At 46.4% G+C, this 19,036-nt stretch overlaps 1 protein-coding gene across 1 annotated transcript in view; it reads right to left on the reverse strand.

Moving 5' to 3' along the window:
- The window catches only part of RGS6 (regulator of G protein signaling 6), a 588,233-nt gene that overhangs the window by 79,607 nt on the left and 489,590 nt on the right, over positions 1–19,036 (reverse strand). The window contains exons 4-8 of the mRNA XM_049612524.1: positions 16,159–16,209; positions 13,038–13,144; positions 11,814–11,865; positions 6,289–6,353; positions 1,875–1,951 (exon numbers count right to left, since the gene is read on the reverse strand). Of these exons, the coding sequence (XP_049468481.1) occupies positions 1,875–1,951; positions 6,289–6,353; positions 11,814–11,865; positions 13,038–13,144; positions 16,159–16,209 (352 nt within the window). The remainder of the gene's footprint in view (positions 1–1,874; positions 1,952–6,288; positions 6,354–11,813; positions 11,866–13,037; positions 13,145–16,158; positions 16,210–19,036) is intronic.

Raw genomic sequence — 19,036 nt, forward strand, 5'->3', positions numbered from 1 at the left:
CTGGCCTCAGCTCGGGGAGGCACACATTGCAAGAGGGAAATCACAGGTGACAAAGATGGGTTCTTTATGTTCTGATCAGAACACAGATAAGAGGTTTTTCTTTTTTCTTTTTTTTTTTTCTTAAGCCTGTATTACTTCATAGTGCCTCTCTAAGTAAAAAATAACAGATTAATTGTCGTGTAACTTCTGGTTCTTGGCTCTCTTGGGAACACTTTAGTTGACTGATCTGAAATAAACCATAATCATCCTGTGATTTTTGTGATAATTACTGGGTACTTCAATGGCCCACAATTATAAAGTAGTCGGGAGTTAATCAGAAAAGCTAATCGAGAAATACTATACATGTACAAAGTGACGATTTCCCCTCCTTTTTTAACACACGATGCCGTGTGATCCTGAAAGTGCAAATTAGTGCTCCTCTTTGGTTCCCAGTGGCTTCTGGGTCCACCGGCTCAATTCTGCCTCCTTCCCACCCTCCCACTTGCTCTTTCCTCGGGGGCCACCATGGCTGCAGAGTCACAGCTCAGCATCCGGTGCCTGGTGCCCACCTCCTCCTAGGCTGCCGGCAGCACCAGGGTGTTCTGCAGGCGTGTGAGTTCATGGGCAGAGGGGAAAGCCAGAGAGTGCAGAGGGAGGGCGAGAGCAATGGCACCGTGCCGGCCACTGGACTCAAAGACGTCGGGTCATTTCCAACTACGACCACACCTGTGATCAAGGCTCACCCGCACAGCCAGGAACCAGCCTAGGTGATGGGGCTGCAACAGTGCCCATGGAGTGCGGAAGGGGTCCTCTGAGGACCCACGGGGGGCTGCTCAGGGAGGAGGTGCTTGCCTTGGCCTAGCTCAGGGTCCCTTTCTCACCCCTTTCCTCCATCTCTTAACACTCCCTGCAAAATCAGAGACCATTGCTGGAAAGGGCCAGAAAGAACCCAACCTGAGCAGGTTCATTTCCCAGGACTGAAAGGATCTGGTTGACAAGAATGTTTGTCGGCAGGGGGACATTTAATGCCCACTTCTCATGTTTCCTTAGAGGGGAAGGGATTTCCACTCTACTCCCTGGGAGGGAAACGTGTGGGGAAAACACTCCAGCTAGTCTCTCATCTCTTGTACTCCGGGGGAGAAAGAGGGCCTTAACTTTACTGGCAGATCTGAAAGAAGAAACTGAGAAAGCTCAGGTCGGTTCTTGCCGAGCCCTATGTTCTGGCACTCTGTTCACTCCGCACACAGTGAACTTATAGGGGTCGACTCTGCGCTGGGGTGGGGGGTTCTGCAGCTATCCAGCTCTGCCCAGCATGGGTGAGTTTAATTCCAGGGTCAAGATCTGTAGTCACAGATCCAAAGTCATGCCCTATAAACTGGCTTGTATCAGTAATAATCCTAACACGTTGGACTCTGATGTCTGACTTCTGTGCCTTATTTTTGATTGGTTCTGGACCCCTCCCCTGGGGGAAAGGGGAGAGGGGTTGGCCTCCCTAAAACTCCAGCATGATTTCCTCTGAAGACAAAGTCTCCAGACCTACAGGAAAAGTGGGTCTGATGTTTTTCAGCCCCTAAGCACAGAAGAATAATTGGAAATCTCTTCAGGAAATAGGAACATCTTCTAACCAGAGTTCTACGCTGGGGAGCAAGCCCATTGTTTGCCAGAACACACACTTTTGAAATTATTTCAGAGTGCCATTGATGATGAAGATGAAATTTATCCATCTTGACCTTGATTTCTACTCTGCTGCCCTCATGTGAGATGATAGCGTCCAACCACAGCTGGCCGGCCATGGAAGGACGCCCCGCCTTGGTAATACCAATCTCACACCACCTCCATAGTCCAGAGAGTTTTTTTTTTTTCACTTTCCCAGGGTCTTTGTCAAGTTCACCTACTTCACTTGTGCTTCTGCTTGCATAAAGATGAATTCCCACTTCCTTGCGAAGGCCCTCTGGAGTCTTGCTAAGTTTTCCTAATGAGAAATGAAAATCAACGAGAAGGCATTAATCCTTGTAAGTTTGCACATCGACACCTATGCTTATTACAAAGCAGTCATCTATTTTGGTTACTCCCAACAGAGCGGCAGAGCCCCCACTTTAAATCCACTGGATGTGAACCCAATGTGATTTTGCACCAGACCCTGCTGTACAGAGTAGGACTATTAATATTCATTTACACCCCCATTAAATCTGAAGTCTCTGTGGTTCACCTGATTCCTCTTCTCTTGTGTGTTTTACAAGAACACAACTCACATAGCGCCTGTCATCAAGGCCACTGAAGACAGGAAGAAGGGTTTGTGGCTATTCACGCCACATTTGGGGAAGGGACGAGGGGACTCTTTGCAGCCTATTGGACATCTGCGTGAGGAGAACCAAGAATGGATTTCTCGGGACTTGTCTTCCAGCAAACAGGGGTCCAGGAAGGTGGCAAGAAATTAGAATCCTGATGACCTGGCACTCATGCCTTTGAGAGTTTGGGGTCAAAAGCGAGAAAAAAGGGAGTGTCTATATTTGTGATGTTTGTGAAGGAAAAGCCAAAACCAGGAAGAAAGAAAAGGCATCTAGGGTTGCCTTTAGAGGAAGAGGGGAGAAGCCTTTTCTCTAAGTCTGTAGGCTTACCTGGTGGCACAAAAGGACAGTGAGGAGGGGGTGTTTGACAGGTCCCCTAATGAGCCACCTAATTCTGATGGAATGCAAGGGTAGAGCCCACATTATGCTATGTATTTTCATAGAGCTCATGCCAACGCTAATTGATTATCCTCATTAGTGGATTATTAATATAAAAAGAGCTTCAGTTGAAGATCAACACACCTAAACTCAGTTGTTACCAAGGCTCAGTGTACAAGTACCTCAAAATAACTGTTCCTTTGATTTTTCCACTGTTCATAGGAAGCAAAGGCCGTGATGCCTAAACGTCAATTAGGGAGCAGTGACATAAATTATGACACAGTCATGCCATGGAATACTAGGCAGCCATTAATGGGGCACCTGGGTGGCTCAGTTCGTTGAGAGTCCGACTTCAGCTCAGATCATGATCTCACCGTCTGTGAGTTCGGGCCCTGTGTCGGCCTCTGTGCTGACAGCTCCGAGCCTGGAGCCTGCTTCGGATTCTGTGTCTCCCTCTCTCTCTGCCCCTCCCCTGCTCACGCTCTTTCTGTCTCTGAAGAATGAATAAACCTTAAAAAAATTAAAAAATAAATAAAAAATAAAAACAATAATGTGGGCGCCTGGGTGGCTCAGTCGGTGAAGTGTCCGACTTTGGCTCAGGTCATGATCTCATGGTTCAAGAATTCAAACCCTGCGTCGGACTCTGTGCTGACATCTTGGAGCCTGGAGCCTGCTTCAGAGTCTGTGTCTCCCTCTCTCCTCACCCCATCCACTGCTCACTCTCTCTCTCTCTCTTTCAAAAATAAACAAATAAAAATTAAAACAATAACGTGGATATTATTACTGATATAGAAAGACTCTCAACATACTACAGTATATGATCGGGGAAAGAAGCAGCTTACTGAACAATGTTCAGGGTATGATTCAGATTTTTTTTTTAAAGAAAAAATGCATGTGCAGAAAAAAGGATAGGGGAGAAGGATTGCAGTTTCTTTCCTTTCTTTGCTGTTTGAATTTGGGTTTTACAGAGAATATGCCATCAGAAAAAAATGCATAAAATTACTGAATTTTGAAAAGAAATTCTTTTAAAAAATATCTAACCACTTTTAGGCAGAAATTCAACCCAAAAGAACATCTTAATGCCATATTCTTTACAAATATCAAAGTAGAACATTCTATGGCAGGAGACGAGATAATTGGATAAAATATATCAGGAGTTGATGCTGTCTCGTTTCTGTTTTTCTAAACATGGAAAACATGGACAATTTTCTTTTTTTTCTAAAACATGGAAAATACAGGGAAGAGAGACAGAGGGTGGAGGGGCCCCCTGTTTCTGCAGGCTGGGTCTTTCTGGTAGGTTGTGTTAGGGAAGGGATATAGCGCCTCACAGTGGGTGCCCCAAAATAGGACAGTGGTCTTCTGAGAGAGGAGTGACAGCTGACACGTGAGGGGACAGGAACAGGATGCTCAGATCCACAGAACAGCCACTGTCGGGTTTGCTTGGGAAGATCATGATCTTCCTACCTATTTATGTTTTTTTTTTTTAAGTTTATTTTTGAGAGAGAGAGAGGGAGAGGGAGAGAGAGAGAGAGAGAGAGAGAGAATCCCAAACAGTCTCCACATTCAGTGCAGAGCCCAATGTGGGGCTCGACCTCACAAACTGTGAGATCATGACCTGAGCTGAAATCAAGAGTTGGATGCTTAACCGACTGAACCACCCAGGCACCAACCCCCTCGCCACAACATATTTATGTTTAATGGCTCTCACTGATAAGCACACTTTGGCCAAGTCCCGAGGCCCTGGGTCAACTCCTGCACTGTGTTCTCCAGTACTGTTTCCCCATTGGCTTGTGCACAGGTACCCGAGTGACAAGGTCTGATGCACAGGGCCTCACGCTTGTGGGAGACTGAGACGGTGCAAGAGGGACATTTGGAAAGAAGACTCTGGAAGTCCTGTTAACACTGGTTTATGGGGGAAGGACTCCTCACTGCTCCACTGCTGCTCCTCCCCCCCCCCCCCCCCCCCCCCCCCAGCCCTTCAGTCACTTGATGGCTCAGGAGCTCCCTTGCCTTCTGGAGGGCACGTGAAAATCTGGGCAGTTCCCCAGATTCTCTGTGACGTGCAATTAAGTTTGGTTTGGGGGGAGAGATTCTGTAACCATAAATTTGCAATATTTAAAATAGTATCTGAGTCGTCAAGTTCTCTGTGCCTTGGCTGTGTTAAATGGGAATGGGTACGCATGCGGCAGGGCCTCTGAATTTTGCAGGGGTCACATCTTGTGAAGGAAGGTGGTGCAGGAGGAAAACTGGGAGAGGATACCCTTTCCATCTGACACGTATCTTATCTTCCGGGTTGAATTTGGTCCTTAGATTCTACACCTACTGCCAAGCACAAGGGAGGTGGGTTTGGTGATGCCATTATAAAATTATCACATAGTAAGTTTAAAAAATTCTCATATTATGAATCCGCCCCCTCTTTTTCCTCTCGGTGCACAGTTCTATGCATTTTAACACATGTATAGATCAGATTCTCAGAACCCCCACCACGATCGGGATACAGAATAATTCCATCACCCCCAGAAAACTCTCTGTGTTATCTCTTTAGAGCCACATCTTACCACCCCCTCTGTAACTTCTAGCAATCAGTGATCTGTTTTCCTTCATGATAGTTTTGTATTTATGAGAAAGAATGTCATATAAATGGAATCGCACAGTTTGTAATCCTTTGAGACTGGCTTCTTTCACTCAGTGTGAGTTCTCAGAGACACATCCAAGTGGTTGTGTGGACCAACAATCACTCCTTTTCACCACAGAGAAGAATTCCACTGTTGGGACGTAATGATGTTTATTTAGCCATCCACCTCTTCTAACTTTTTAAAAAATATTTATTTTTGAGACAGACAGAGAGAGAGAGAGAGCACATGCACAAATAGGTGAGGGGCAGAGAGGTGTGGGGGGGTGCAGAGGATCCGAAGCAGGCTGTGTGCTGAAAGCAGGAAGCCCGTTCGGGCCTCGAACTCACGAACTGTGAGATCATGACCTGAGCTGAAGTCAGATGCTTAACCGACTGAGCCGCCCAGGCGCCCCTAGCCATTCGCCTCTTAAAGTGCACTTGGGTTGTTTTCAGGTTTTGCTCATCACAAACAGGGGTGCTGTCAGCAGGGTTAGGGTGTGAACGGAAGTTCTGATTTCTCTGGAGTGCCTACCTAGGAGTAGGACTGCTTGGCTGTGTGGCAAGTATATGTTTACTTTTGTAAGAAACTGCCAGACCATTTTCCAGGGTGGCTGTGCCATTTTGCATTCCCACTTGGCATTATCAGTACTTTTCATTTTAGCCACTCTACCCCCAGAAGTCTCCCCAGGGAGTTAATCTTTGTTTCTCTAATGGCTGATGCTGTTGAACATCTCTTAATGTGCTTATTTGTCATCCTACGTCCTCTCTGGTGAAGTGTCTGTTCAAGTCCTTTGCCCATTTTTGAGCTGTTTGTTTTCTTATTGCTGAGTTTTGAGAGCTCTTTATATAAAGGTGCAATTTTATTGCATGGGTAGAGGAGGTGAGAACAAGGAGGGGACATAAAAGACACTTCCTTTCCACTGCCTGAAAGGAACAAGGGAGAGAAAAAAGGAGAGAGAAGCAGAAACAGAGCTGCAGATAGGGTTTTACTCTCCTCCCACACCTAAGCTACAAAACAACCATACTTACTGCTTCATAGTCTGCCAGTTCCAACCTTGCTTTATTCTGCATTGTCCTCTTACAGAGATAGATGGCTGAGGGAAGAAGAGAAATTACAACACGTGCAGACCCAGCAGTGCGGTGGCATCACAGATCCACCCATCTGTCTGTCCCTCCGCTCATCCACCCAGCCATCCAGCCAGCCCTCCCTGTGAGTCCGGTGCTGCACTGAGCAGAACATCCTTCCATGGGGAAGCCATGATGCCTACCCTCCAAGAATCTTCCTTAAAGGTCAGGATTGGAGGAGGACTTCATCTTCTAGTCCTGACTGCTCCCTTTCACCCTCCTCATTCTGTTCACCCAAACATCCTCCACCAGGGTCATCTTTCACAAATAAGATCATGTTACCTTCCTGCCTATACTCCCTGCATTGCCTCCTCAGTGACCTCAGAAGAGTAGTCAGGCTCCTTAGGGTGGTGTGCTTGGTTCTTTAAGCTCCAGTCTCCTTACCTTGCCAACCTCTTCCCTCCCTGCCTCCCTTGGGCATGTGAGGCTACCAAACCCTTCAGTTCTACTCCTCTGCCCATGTGCTCTCCACATGGAAGATCTGGCAACCTTCTACTAATCTTGGAAGACCCAGCTCAGTGTTCCCAATAGCGTCTACTCATCCTCACCCATGGAACTTAATTCCAGTAATTATGTATTTATGATTCCACTGTAATCATGGATTTACCAGACTGTCCCCAGCTCTAGGCGGAGGGCTCCTCAAGGGCAGAGGCTGTGTCCTACTCAGCTTGAATCCCTGCATCTAGCACCAGGGCCGGCCTACCAGGTGGAATGAATAAACAGTGGAAATGGTGGACATCTTGGGTCTCTCTTCCCAAGCTAAAGAAGGGTTCTTGGCCCTCAGTTGCCAGAGGATTCCTTCTCACACATGCCTTCATCACTTCCTCTCCCTAGCTCTGCTTCTTCAATATCTCCCAAGTAGAATGGGGAGAATGGGGAGTATCTGCCAAGTAGAATGATCCAGGGAAGACAATAGATGAATGGTATGAGTGACCGATAGGATGGCCAGGAGACAGGGTCAGAGAGGACCTGTGGCTGACCTGTGGTTTGACAACTTAGTTATACTAGGAGAGCTAGTTAACTCCTTGCTGGATCAACAAACCTCCTCCATGTGGTCTGAAAAGTTTGCTGATGGCAGCTTACAAGACGCTGGAACCTCGTGGCTGGCAGCCTGCTCTGGTATGCTCACATTTCTGCTCACATCAGTTGAGCTGTATGTGGATGAGAGTCAGTTGTGCTTGTTCACAAGTCTGTTTATGTCAGGCACACTTGTTATTCTAATAATGTAATTTCACCAAATATTACATTTCACTGATGAAATTAGTGTGGAAAGAGAGAGTTGTTTCTATGAGGACCCAGTTGAATGGTTTGGAACAACCTGATAACGAAGAGTTGGCTAAGACAATTGCTAATGAGTTTGGTAGAGGTGAAATAACTGAAAAAAAAAAAAAAGGGAAAAATAATACGAATATGAAAGGGGTCAACATACAGGTTACTTCCAAAGTGTTTTCAAATTCTTGATGCATTTCAAAGGTGCCCAAACTGGATGGTTTATTTTGAGTGTGGCTGAATTAAGAAAGAAACTCAAATTATTAGGGCCCATAATCAAAGAGAGTCTTTGGTCTGATCTCAAAAAGCCATCGAATGATTGTTCTTTTGTATAGCTTATGTTGACGGGAAGTGATCAGGTAAGGACATATCTCTTTTTCATAATTCTCTGTTGACTATCTTTTGCAAAGAGCCAGGCAGGTACAGCTCTCCATTATGTCTGATGAAGGGGCGTCTGCTCTATTACAAGATACCTCCTTCGGTCTCCTGGACCACCATTTCGGCAGCCTATGGAATTGGGAGCTACCTACAGAGGAAGGCCTGACATATCACCAGCCCCACCACGCGGGTCTCCTGACTCAGGAGCAGCACAGCTCAGTAGAGGTGAAAGCTGTTTTGAACAATGCTGTCGCAGACGGTATGTGGTACTGCTAAACGTAAAACCCGGGAAAGTGCAACCCAAGTTGGGCTCCGGGCTTTATTTAAGCAGAAGCATCCTGAGACATTTCTAGCACATCCGGGTCAAAATGGGCCAGCTAGGTTGTGAAGTAAAACACCACACGTGGAATGCAGAGCTGGTACCATTCCTGATGACCGCGAGCTACACAGTCACCTGACTTCAGCTTGCTCCCTCTGTGGCTAAAGCCACATGGCAGGGGGTCTGTTCACCCCACCTAGGGAGGTAGAATGTAGCTGTTGAATGGACCTTTTCTTGGCATAGAACTTGGGGCTTGTCTGCACTGACTAGGGTGCCTTCAGGCTGTGACGCCTGACCAATCAAATGACCACAGACAACGGCGGCCAGTCCTACTACTTGGGCATCTGGGAGACTTGCTTTAAGCTCACATATTGGTTTTATCTGGGTATTTAATTCCTCATTGAGAAATCTTTGTCTCCTTGCCCTCACACCTGGCAACCCCACCTCCTGGCACATCACTCGGATGACACACTGCCATCTCAAGCTCACCGCATCTCACCGCAATATAAATAGAAAACACAAAAAATGTTAAAAAAAAAAAAAAAAGGAAAACACAAAAAATGTTATGAAGTGAATGGATTCCTATACTCTATGTGCAACTAAACAGTAAAAAAAAATAATAATGACCTCATCCTATTTCAATGTATTTAAAGAACTGACTCCCTCTTCAAACTTTGTCTTTACGAGTGATGTTGTTTACCTCAACTTCTTAAACCGGGGAACCATATTTCTCTGTTTTCCTCATACCCTTGAACTGCTTTTTAGTACACTGGGATTTTAGCACTGTAAGTCACCCGGGTGGCCATTCAGTACAGGCCCCTCGTTGCCAGCTGGGAAAACCAAAGGCCCAGAGAGGTGAAGTGAGTGACCCATCGGCCAGTTAGTGGTGGAGGTGGAATGAGAACCGAGGCCTAGTTCAGAGCTGTTTCCATTATGACATTTGCTACGTCATCTACTCATTCATTCATTCATTCGTTCATCGAGGTGTGTCCTGTGATTATCCTCAGTTTACGGACGACGGAAACGTTTCCAGGTCATTCCCCATCGTTGGGACTCCCTAAAGCTGCTGCGTCCATTCTCAATGTCTCTCCTTGACTCTGACAGCTTTTTTTAGAAACCTGTCCCTCCCCAAGCTATTCAGCCTTCTCAGTCATTCGTCACCAACAGGAAACCTGTGAATACTCAGATCAGACTCCTCACCACCCTCTTCCTCCCCATCACGCTGCCTCCCTCAGCCTGGAATGCTTGGATGGTAGGACTGTGACTTAACCAAATCCGTGTCAAAGCAACAGACACAGAGGGGTGGTCAGTAAAGGTATGTGGAATGAATGAAAGTGTCTGGTTCTTCATCAATCCAAATTATACCTATCCGGAGTTCTTAGCTTTGGTTTTACATCCTCTCTGGCAAGATGGCCCCCGCAGAACTGATATTGTGAAACATTACCCTAGTGATAATAATACTAACCACCACCATGGTTTTTTTTTATTGGTTCCTTTCTATGGGGCCACACACCAAACCTTACAGGCATTTCATTTCATCTTAATAAAACAACACTAGGAAAGGAGTACTATTATTCTTGTAATTTTCACAGGAAATTTCTGAGGCACAGAGAGGTTAAATAACTTGCCAAGATCACACAGCTAGTGGAACCAGTTGATCTTGGAGCCGCTGTGCTGAAATCTCTCTTGGTAAAAACTTTGATTTTCTGACTGAGCTGCTTTGTAAATGCTGGTGAGTACTTTTGCGGCCCGCACCTTGACTTCTCCATCCGATTTGCCAAAGTCGAGGCACAGGAATTCAAAATAATTTTGCCTTAATGAAAGCCTGATATAAAATTGTTATTCCTACCCTTGTTCGTGCCACTCAACTCAAATTATGACGTGGAGAATCCCTCTAGAGAAAGGGAACCAGTGCCCCGCGGTGTATGGTGTGAGATGGCCTAACCTTTATGGGCTCATGTTCAAGTAAATATTTTCATCTTACTGGAGTCTAGTTATCTGGTCTTGCCATCCTCCTCCCCTCTCCGCAGCCTGTAAAAATATCGTTTTTTACATTCACAAGGGCACCCGGCTGCTGCATGGAACTGAGCCACGGTTACTCAAGTTCCAAGTTGGGCTTTTGTGAGCGGTGTTTCAGCCCCAGAAGAACCAATTTTGTGAATAGCCAAATGTAGCTCTGATTCTGAGTTGGAAGCCTTGCTTATCCACTTATCACGTGGTTTAGAGCACAGCCCAGTTCCAGAGGGACCCCGCAGTGGTGCCCTGCAGACAGCTGCAGAGACCATCAGAGGGCCCTGCCCCCTGCATAAGGGCCGTCCTCCGGACCTGGAAACACAACGACTGTAGCCTCCTTGGGCAATGCCTTGTCTGCACCCCGTCCTCGGCATTGCTCCCCACCTGCTGGCGTTGGGAGTGATCCAGACAGGGTAGCTTATCACAAGTTCTCCCGGACAGGCTTCCCTGATCACTGCCCAGCTGCCCATGCCCCTCCCTTCTCTGCAGCTGCCTCTGTCTCCCCGTGCAAGCAACTCTGCAAAGAGCTTGGGGGAGAAGCTGGGATCTCGCCAAGTGCCCCAGGCCCAAGGAGAGCCACTGTGGACTGCCTCAGCAGCTCAGTCAGTCAGCATGGGCCTTGAAGCCACTCGGATCTGAGTCCCAAAGCTGATGCTTCTACTGTCTGTTAATCGCCTTTAATAAAGAACCAGAACTGTCAGCAACTATTTGCTGAGTGCCAGCAAAACTGTGCTATGCACTGGGGAATATGAGAATGAGCAAGCAGGACCAGTCCCTGGCTTCATGGAGCTTACGACTGACTGGGCGTCCAGAGAAGTAGAATACGACGCGATATGTGTGAGGTTGTGGCCTCTCTGAGCCTCAGGTTCTTCATCTGGAGTATGGGGACAAGGTAACTTCTGTAGACAAGATAACTTCTGTCCTGCCTGGACAGAGGTAACTCCCTGCCTTCCAAACTCCCAACCTCACCCACTCCCAATTTCCTAGTCCAGGATAACTTCTGCACACTCCTCCCTGGTCTAGCTTCTTTTCCGCCTAACTTCTCTAGCTATCAAAAACACCAATGAATTATTCATAACTCTTAACAAGTCTGTGAGAATAGAAAGAGCTGGGGTGGGGGTGGGGGTGGACCCCTGATCCAGCCCTCCCTGAAACCTTGCCCCAGAAGGGAGTGGTCAGCGGTCACTATCTTGGTTCTCCCTGGCTCTACAAAATGAGCATACTGGCCAGCTTGATGGAACGTTCCTTCCCTTCCCCTGTTCCCCTCCAAAGGCTGCATCTCTCAGTGTGCTCTGCCTTTCTTCATTATGTGGAACAGGGAGCTTATTACATGTCAACGCTCGGAAAAGGACTGAGCAGGATAACGACCCCTCCTCTCTGTGCGGCAGTCACCCAGACACCAAGCGTTTGTCGTCCACGCTCCCAGGAGTGACGCCTCTTCACTGCTCACCGTAGTCGGTGTTTTCAGGCTCCCAGCAGTTTGAAGGCCAAAAGTACGGGGCCTGCGCAGAAGAGCACAGATGTCAGGACTCAGAGGCACACCGGTACTTGACCTCCTCTGCCTGGGGCCTGGGTCCACCCTCTCCTGCGTCCAGGGAGGACCCCTCCCCATGACAGGCTCTGCCCCGGCTCCTTTGTGCTGATGCCAACCCCCCAACTCTCTCCTGGTCTTAATACAGCAGAGGCCGTCAACATTTCAATCTGGGTATTGAGAAATGACATCTAAGGTAAGCAAAAGAAATGCGAAAATGAGAAACCTCGTTAACAGGGCAAGTACTTCTTATCCCAAGACAATAGACGTCTAATGCCAAAGTCAGGCCGGCACAGTTTCCCGGGGAACACAAGCTCCAAGTTCCTTTTCTCCCTTTGAAGTATGTATCCCTAACACCGACGTGTGGAAACTCTAACCCACAGGGTGGCTGCACTTGGAGAAAGGAAGTAATTAGGGTTCCGTGAGGTCACAGGGTGGGGCCCTGATCCCATAGGATCGGTGTCCTTATCAGAGGAAACACCAGAGAGCTTGCTTTCTCTCTCCACCACATGAGAAGCCCTGGGTGAGCCCTCTCACCACTGACCTAACCTGCTGCAACCTGGACCCTGGACTTCCTGCTTGCAGCACTGTGAGAAATTTCTAGTCTTTGGTATTTTGTTATAGTAGCTAGAGCAGACTAAAATGCCCTTTGACCCTGTCTAAAAAACTCCACTCCATTGGTGTTGACCTTGACACAGCCTCTTATCCTCTGCCCCATTTCCCCCTAGAACAGGACCTGAGAAAAGGAGCGGGAGGGGTTAGGTGGTGGACAGAAACTTCAGACCAGGAAGGCAGCATGACAGAGTAGAAAGATCAAGGACTTTGCCATCAGGCTGACCGACACTCAAATCAAGGCCACCTCCTAGATTTATTAAACCTCGGAGCACCTCAGTGTTCTCATCTGTCAAATGGATGATATGTACAACCCTAAAAGTTTGTTCTTCAGATTGAATGAGGAAATATGTGTAAAAGGTGCCCCCCCCCAACAACAACAAATGGCCCAGATAAAAGCTTGTTTGGCCTTCCCAGTGTTGGGGGGAGGTAAGGGTTGCTCCCTTAAATACCCTCAGTTTTGTAGGTAGTTTTAATCTGAGATCAGATAATAAGAGAACATTCTTCAGGAGGAGGAGCTGGCAGGCCTACCTGGAAACGGTAGAAGGTGCCGTCATCCTTCATGGTGAGAACGTGGTCCGAGATTGGAAAGATGTAGCCTTGGGCAGCTATAAGGCTTCCCACGTGTATTGCTTCAACTGCATGGACAGGGCATGAGAGAGAGGAGTGTTTAGTAAGCTGTCAGAACACAGGGCTCCTTAGCTGGAATGTCAGTCAGGAGGGCAGAAAGGCAACCGGAAGCCAACTGTCATCACCCCCAGATAGCTGCATGATTGATTGGCCGATTGACTGATAGCCTTTGATATAAATAAATGCACTGGGCCGGAGGTGGGGGTTGGGGCATCAGTGGCTAGGAAGGGCCAACATGTGTCTGGGTTGGCCCAGACATTTGGACCATTTGGACCAAGATTTGGATCCCAGCTCGGAGAGTCTGACATTGCTTGACTTTCCCCAACACTTGCAGAAGAAAGTAGCTTCATGGTTAAGAGCATGGGCTTTGGTATAGACACATGCTTCATGTAAAGGGCTTAGCAGTGCCTGGTGCTCGGTAGGTTTCGGCAGCCCTGATTCATGTGCCTGTTTCATCAGGTTTATCAGCCCCAGCAAAATGAGCATGTAGTCTCACTGCCCATAGCATTCCCCGATATGACAGTCCTACTGGAGGGAGGACAGAATTACCCTTCTCTAATGCATATAGAGCAAAACCTCACTTTCTTAGAAAATTGGAGGAAGGGTAGGTAATGCAGTGGGCAGTAGCAGAAGGAGGCCAACCTGACAGAAGTATTTATGTTTTTGCCACAATCAGCCCATTGTTTCGTTACTTAGCACCAGCCATAAATAGATTCTCGTAAGTAAGAATTAGTGTCTATTCGGAGCAGAGCTGAGAAAGAAAAATAACAAATCCAAAGGGTTCCATCATGCGTGATAATCCTTCACCAATATAAAAGTACTCTTACTGCTAAAAACTAATTTTTGGATGTGAAAGTGATTGATACGCTTAAGGAGTCTCCAGGAATTATTAATTTCATAAGCTCTGAATTTTTTTTTAAGGCAACTTGTTTCATCTTGCAAACTTCTCAAGAGGTTGTATCTAATCCAAGTGTTTTACTTATGTAGAACACCTCTCTTTTGGAAATAACTGGTGGAGTCAGAATGAATGAAGTTGGATGTCATTTGCTCACTGACGACCAGTTTGCTTTTTAAAGTCTAGATGCTTCGAGAATCATGGGGACAGCAAAAAAGAAGAGTTTCGTCACTGGCAGCTGCTCTTTCCCCAGGGAGGAAAGAACAAAATCCAGTAAGAAGGTGACTTTCATGTCCCCAACCTAGGAGCTGGAACTCTCACTTCATCCTTTGTGGTTCTGTTTAGCTATATGGCAGATGGGGAGGGGGGGGGAGGGGAGGGGCAGATGTTGGATGTGCCTGGCTTCCCAGGGCCTTGCTTTGTCTCACTTCTACCCTTGTATTCCCAGCTGGTGAATTGTTCTTAACTCTTCCTGCTCAACCATTTCTCAGAAGCCTAAATGGTTCCCAATACCTTGATGTCCTCTCAAGGCCATCGGAGTATAAGAGAGCTTCATAGACATGATCTTGCTTATTCACGAGCTTTCAGGGAAAGCTCCTCATACCAGGGCCAGAGGACTTCTGAAGCCTATTCTCCTCCCACACTACTACTACTGCTCCAAGTGATAATAATACGTGTTAGAAATACAGTGATTATTTTAGAAGGGGTAAGAAAACAGTGCTATTGGTAGAGAAAAGACTACCCTGAAGAATGGTACTCCTTCGGTTAAGCGTTATAACAAAAGAAGCATTGACTTTAAGTACGTGCCACTGAACTGGTAGAAATTCAGCCCAGTTTTTACAAGCGGACAATCAGAAGTCCAGGCTGCATGAGGGAAATGCATGGGGCAGTTAATATGGGTACTATCCTTAAAAGGATTTGAATTCACAGGTTCCCTCCTGTGGATTAAGAGCTTTGAGCAGAATTACGAATTTTCACTTGTCACGGAAATTGTCATTAATCATGATGGTGAAAAAGGCTAGTGTCCCTCCCACGAATGACCCACTTCTTTTCTGGCACTCAGATTTCTGGCGACTACATTTAATTGAACTCTGTGTAAATTGTATTGTTTCATAGTCAATAGCCTCTTAGGAGCATCAGATTAAAATATAGGAATTCCTGAGCTGACTTCATGACCACAGCAAGGAATCACTTGCTGTGCTGAAAGTCGGACACCTAGAAAGGGCACTTACAAAATCTTTAGAACGCATAGCAATTGGAAGCCATTTAATTAAGGGCAGATAGGTCTACTCCCCAAGAACATAAGAATACATGAATGGATATTGGATATTGATAAATATGACCTTCAGGCACCAAGGATACACAGTTAAAACAGGAAGTGTACTATAAACTCCAAAACGCATTAACAAACACACAGATCCTAAGGTTGGCTTATCTGGAATTTTCACTTTTCTGAAACCCCTCATTCTCTAATTAGGCTGGGAAAATAAATTTTACTACTGATTTTCTGGTGGGAGGACAGATTCGGAAACTGTTTTATTGGCCAGAATTCTGTTGTTGTCTTTCTGGTGAGGTTTTCCTAATTGAAATGCACAATTAAGGCTCGGGGGAAAAAAAAAAAAAATCATTCACTTCTTGCAGAAGGAGGAAACAGAAGGAGTCTTAGCAAATAATTAAACGTCTTAATTGTGGATCAGGCAATCTGATTTTAAGAGCTGGCTCTATAAAGATAGGTATTCAGTCGAGAAAATAAATTAATTTCATTTGCAAATAGAGTGACTCCACATCTTGGGATTCATATTTATTATTATTATGATGATGATTATTTTAATGTTTATTTATTTTTGAGAGAGAGAGAGAGAGCATGCACAGGGGAGGGCAGAGAGAGAGGGAGACACAGAATCCGAAGCAGGCTCCAGGCTCTGAGCTGTCAGTACAGAGTCTAATAAAGGGTTCAAACTCACGGACTACAAGATCATGACCTGAACCGAAGTCGGATATCTAACCTCCTGAGCCACTCAGGTGCCCCAAGACTCACATTTATAAGCCCAGTTCTCAGGAGAATGGGAGAATCTGGTTTGGAACTTGTTTATGGGATGTTTTTCAATACCACGGAGGATCAAATACCTGGGTCCTCGATGGAGAGGTTCTTCATAAGCCATTGCACAATGTCAGTACCTGAAATGATAAAGCAATTTGAACTGAAGACATCACGAATGCTTAACTCTATGGCAGAAGAAACATGTTTACCTAAGAATCCCCAAATTCCAATTAGCACACACCCAGAGAGCTGGATAATATTGACAATTTTCCATCCTAATTAGCCATGTCTATCCATTGGTATGCTTCCATAGTCACGATCTCACTCTTTTCCAAAAAATCCATTTTTGATGACTCAGGATGATCTTGTGTCCACACTTCTAGGGAGTATCTATAGGGAACTTCCTGCAAATATAGATTTTAATGACTTCCCTGAGACAGGTTAGGTGAAATTATCCTATATCTGAACCCCAGGATATTTCCTGAAGGAGGAGGCCTCTTCAGCTCCCTACCCTAACTGACAAGGCCTGACTAACACAGGTGACCTTACAGTTTCTTAACAACAACAACAACAACAACAACAACAACAAATCTCTAATTTTTTCATTGGGCCCATTTTAAATGAAAATGCTCCTATTGAGTTCTTACAATGGAATATGGCTATAAATGACATACACCACTTCTAGGCCTGGACCATAAAAACTCCCGTGTGACCCACCACACCCTTTCCTTCCCTATCTGCTGGCTGAATGTAGAGAACCCCAAGAACACAGGGGAGGGCAGAGCCAAAATGTGGGAGGAGCCTGGGATCCTGAACAATCATAAAAATTGATGCCCATTTTGGGCTCTGACTTGATTAAAAAATAAACATTATTGTTTTAAGCCACAGAAGTTGGGATTTATTTGTTTTGACATCAAGTTCTACCTTAACTAATATAAAATCTTGAGTTGGAAGGGACTTCTAAAGCATATCTACTCCAACCCTAGCCAATATAGGAGCCCCATCTGTAATACTCTGGACAAGAGGTACCATAATCTCCGCTTGGAAAAACCCTAGTACCTGGGAATTACAGATTCCCTCCTAGTCAGTCTGTCCCAGTGAAATCATCTTTGATTTTTCAGAACAGAAATCTGACCCTCTCTGAAGTCCTCTCTTTGGACTTAGTTTTGCCCTCTGATGATAGAAAAACAAACCCAGACTTCTTGCTCTGGAGAGAGTCTGTCCGATATACTATCAGCATTCTTCTTGAGGTTTTCCCCCCTCGAGGTGACACCTGCCTAGGCCCCTCAGCTATTTTCTCCCATGACATGACCTAGAGACCCTTGCCATTTTAGTCAGAATTCTCTGAATATGTTTCCTTTTGTTTGCCTCCCTTTGAATATGTCGCGCCTAGAGCCAACGTGGGAGTAGGGGAGTCCAAATTTCTGGAAGGTTCTGGACTTCCGGTCAATTCACCTTTGTCACTCAACCATCTCACTTTAAACCAGGGCTGATCTTCAAAGGTGGTTTGTCACCTCAGGATGGAATTTTTGATGGAAAGCAGCCTGAAAAGGGCAACATTTCTGGATGTCTGAGTCCTGTTGTGCGTGGGTCTGAGGCTTGGTCTGCCCATAGCTCTCCTGGAATAGATTCCTAGCTGAAAACCTGGAGAACTAGTAGAGGTCTTCGAGGAGCATTTCCTTTCCCCAGAAATAAAGTTTCCCAGAAATCTGACTGGTTGCCAGAGGTGAGAACAGCACAGGCCTGTTTCTCTCTGGCTCTCTGGAGAGGGAATGGAACCTTGCACCGTAGACAACGAGGGCCCCATCCTACTATTTCTGTGCTCCCCCAAGACCAGCCTCCACTGGCTCAGCCCTGCAAGGTGCCCCCATTTCAACCTCAAAAGCAGAACTTCAAAGCTTCTCCCCACTCTTGCTCCCGGATGGCATCTAGGAGCTAAACTTTGGATCAAAACCACTCCTATTCATTCACATTCTTTGAGAGAAAGGAGAGTTACGTCTGTGTGTGCTTGTGCGTGTGTGTCTGTCTCTTCCAAATTATACAAGTTCAACATTTGTCCTAGGACATGAAGAACAAAGCAGAAATCAAATAAGAACTGTAATCCCAAGTTGGGGGTGGGGGAGAGACTCTAACCTGTTTTTTCCTCAAAAGAAAAATAGTTCTTTTTTGTGGGTTGCCTGGAAACGGATAGGTTTCCAGCATCAGCAACAGCTCTCCCCCGGGCAGGCGGATTATCTTTCTGCTGAGCTTGCTGAACCATTATTTATCACCTGCCAAGATTGATTACTCACCCTGGGACAATGACAGCCCTTCCTTTCCCCTGTTAATTACTGTCATCATTAATATCCATGTCACTAATTAGTATTCATTCACATTGAAACTCCTTCCTCGCTATCATATCCGTTCCCCCCTCCACCCCAGCCGAGACTTCAGCACTATTGTCTAGATTTCTACCCTCTTTTGCTTTCATGCGCTCAGTGTCTGGCCTAATTGTTCTCCCCAGTCCACCAGGCCCTGGTTTGCATTCACGGAGCCGAAGGATCCCCTTTTAAGCACTTTGTTTTTGGTAAAGACGGGAAAGTCACAAAAGCCTCTGTCCTTTTCACCTAGCAATGTGGCGGACCACAGACCTGGGTTTCTTGTCCCTGGTGCAGCCACCGTAACAGTCGGGGTCTTCATCTGGGGACTGGGGTGACTGTACTCAAAGCTCTGGTGAGGGCCGAGCTGCTCCCCTGCCTGTCCTGGGTCACTGCCTGCCTCACCCGCTGCAGACCTGCACGAAGGCCCTCAGCAAGCATAACAATGTGTAGGGGTTGAGGACGACCCCCCCTCCTTCTCTTGGGCATGGGCTGCTTTAGGCTTCCTTGGACTAACCCAGGAGGGGCCAGCCTCCAGCCTCGTGGCTGGAAGCATATGATCCATGTTGAGCCCCAGGAACAAGTAAGGGAGGGAAATCTGTCAAAA

The sequence above is a fragment of the Panthera uncia genome (genome assembly GCF_023721935.1).
Source record: "Panthera uncia isolate 11264 chromosome B3 unlocalized genomic scaffold, Puncia_PCG_1.0 HiC_scaffold_1, whole genome shotgun sequence".
Taxonomy (NCBI): domain Eukaryota; kingdom Metazoa; phylum Chordata; class Mammalia; order Carnivora; family Felidae; genus Panthera; species Panthera uncia.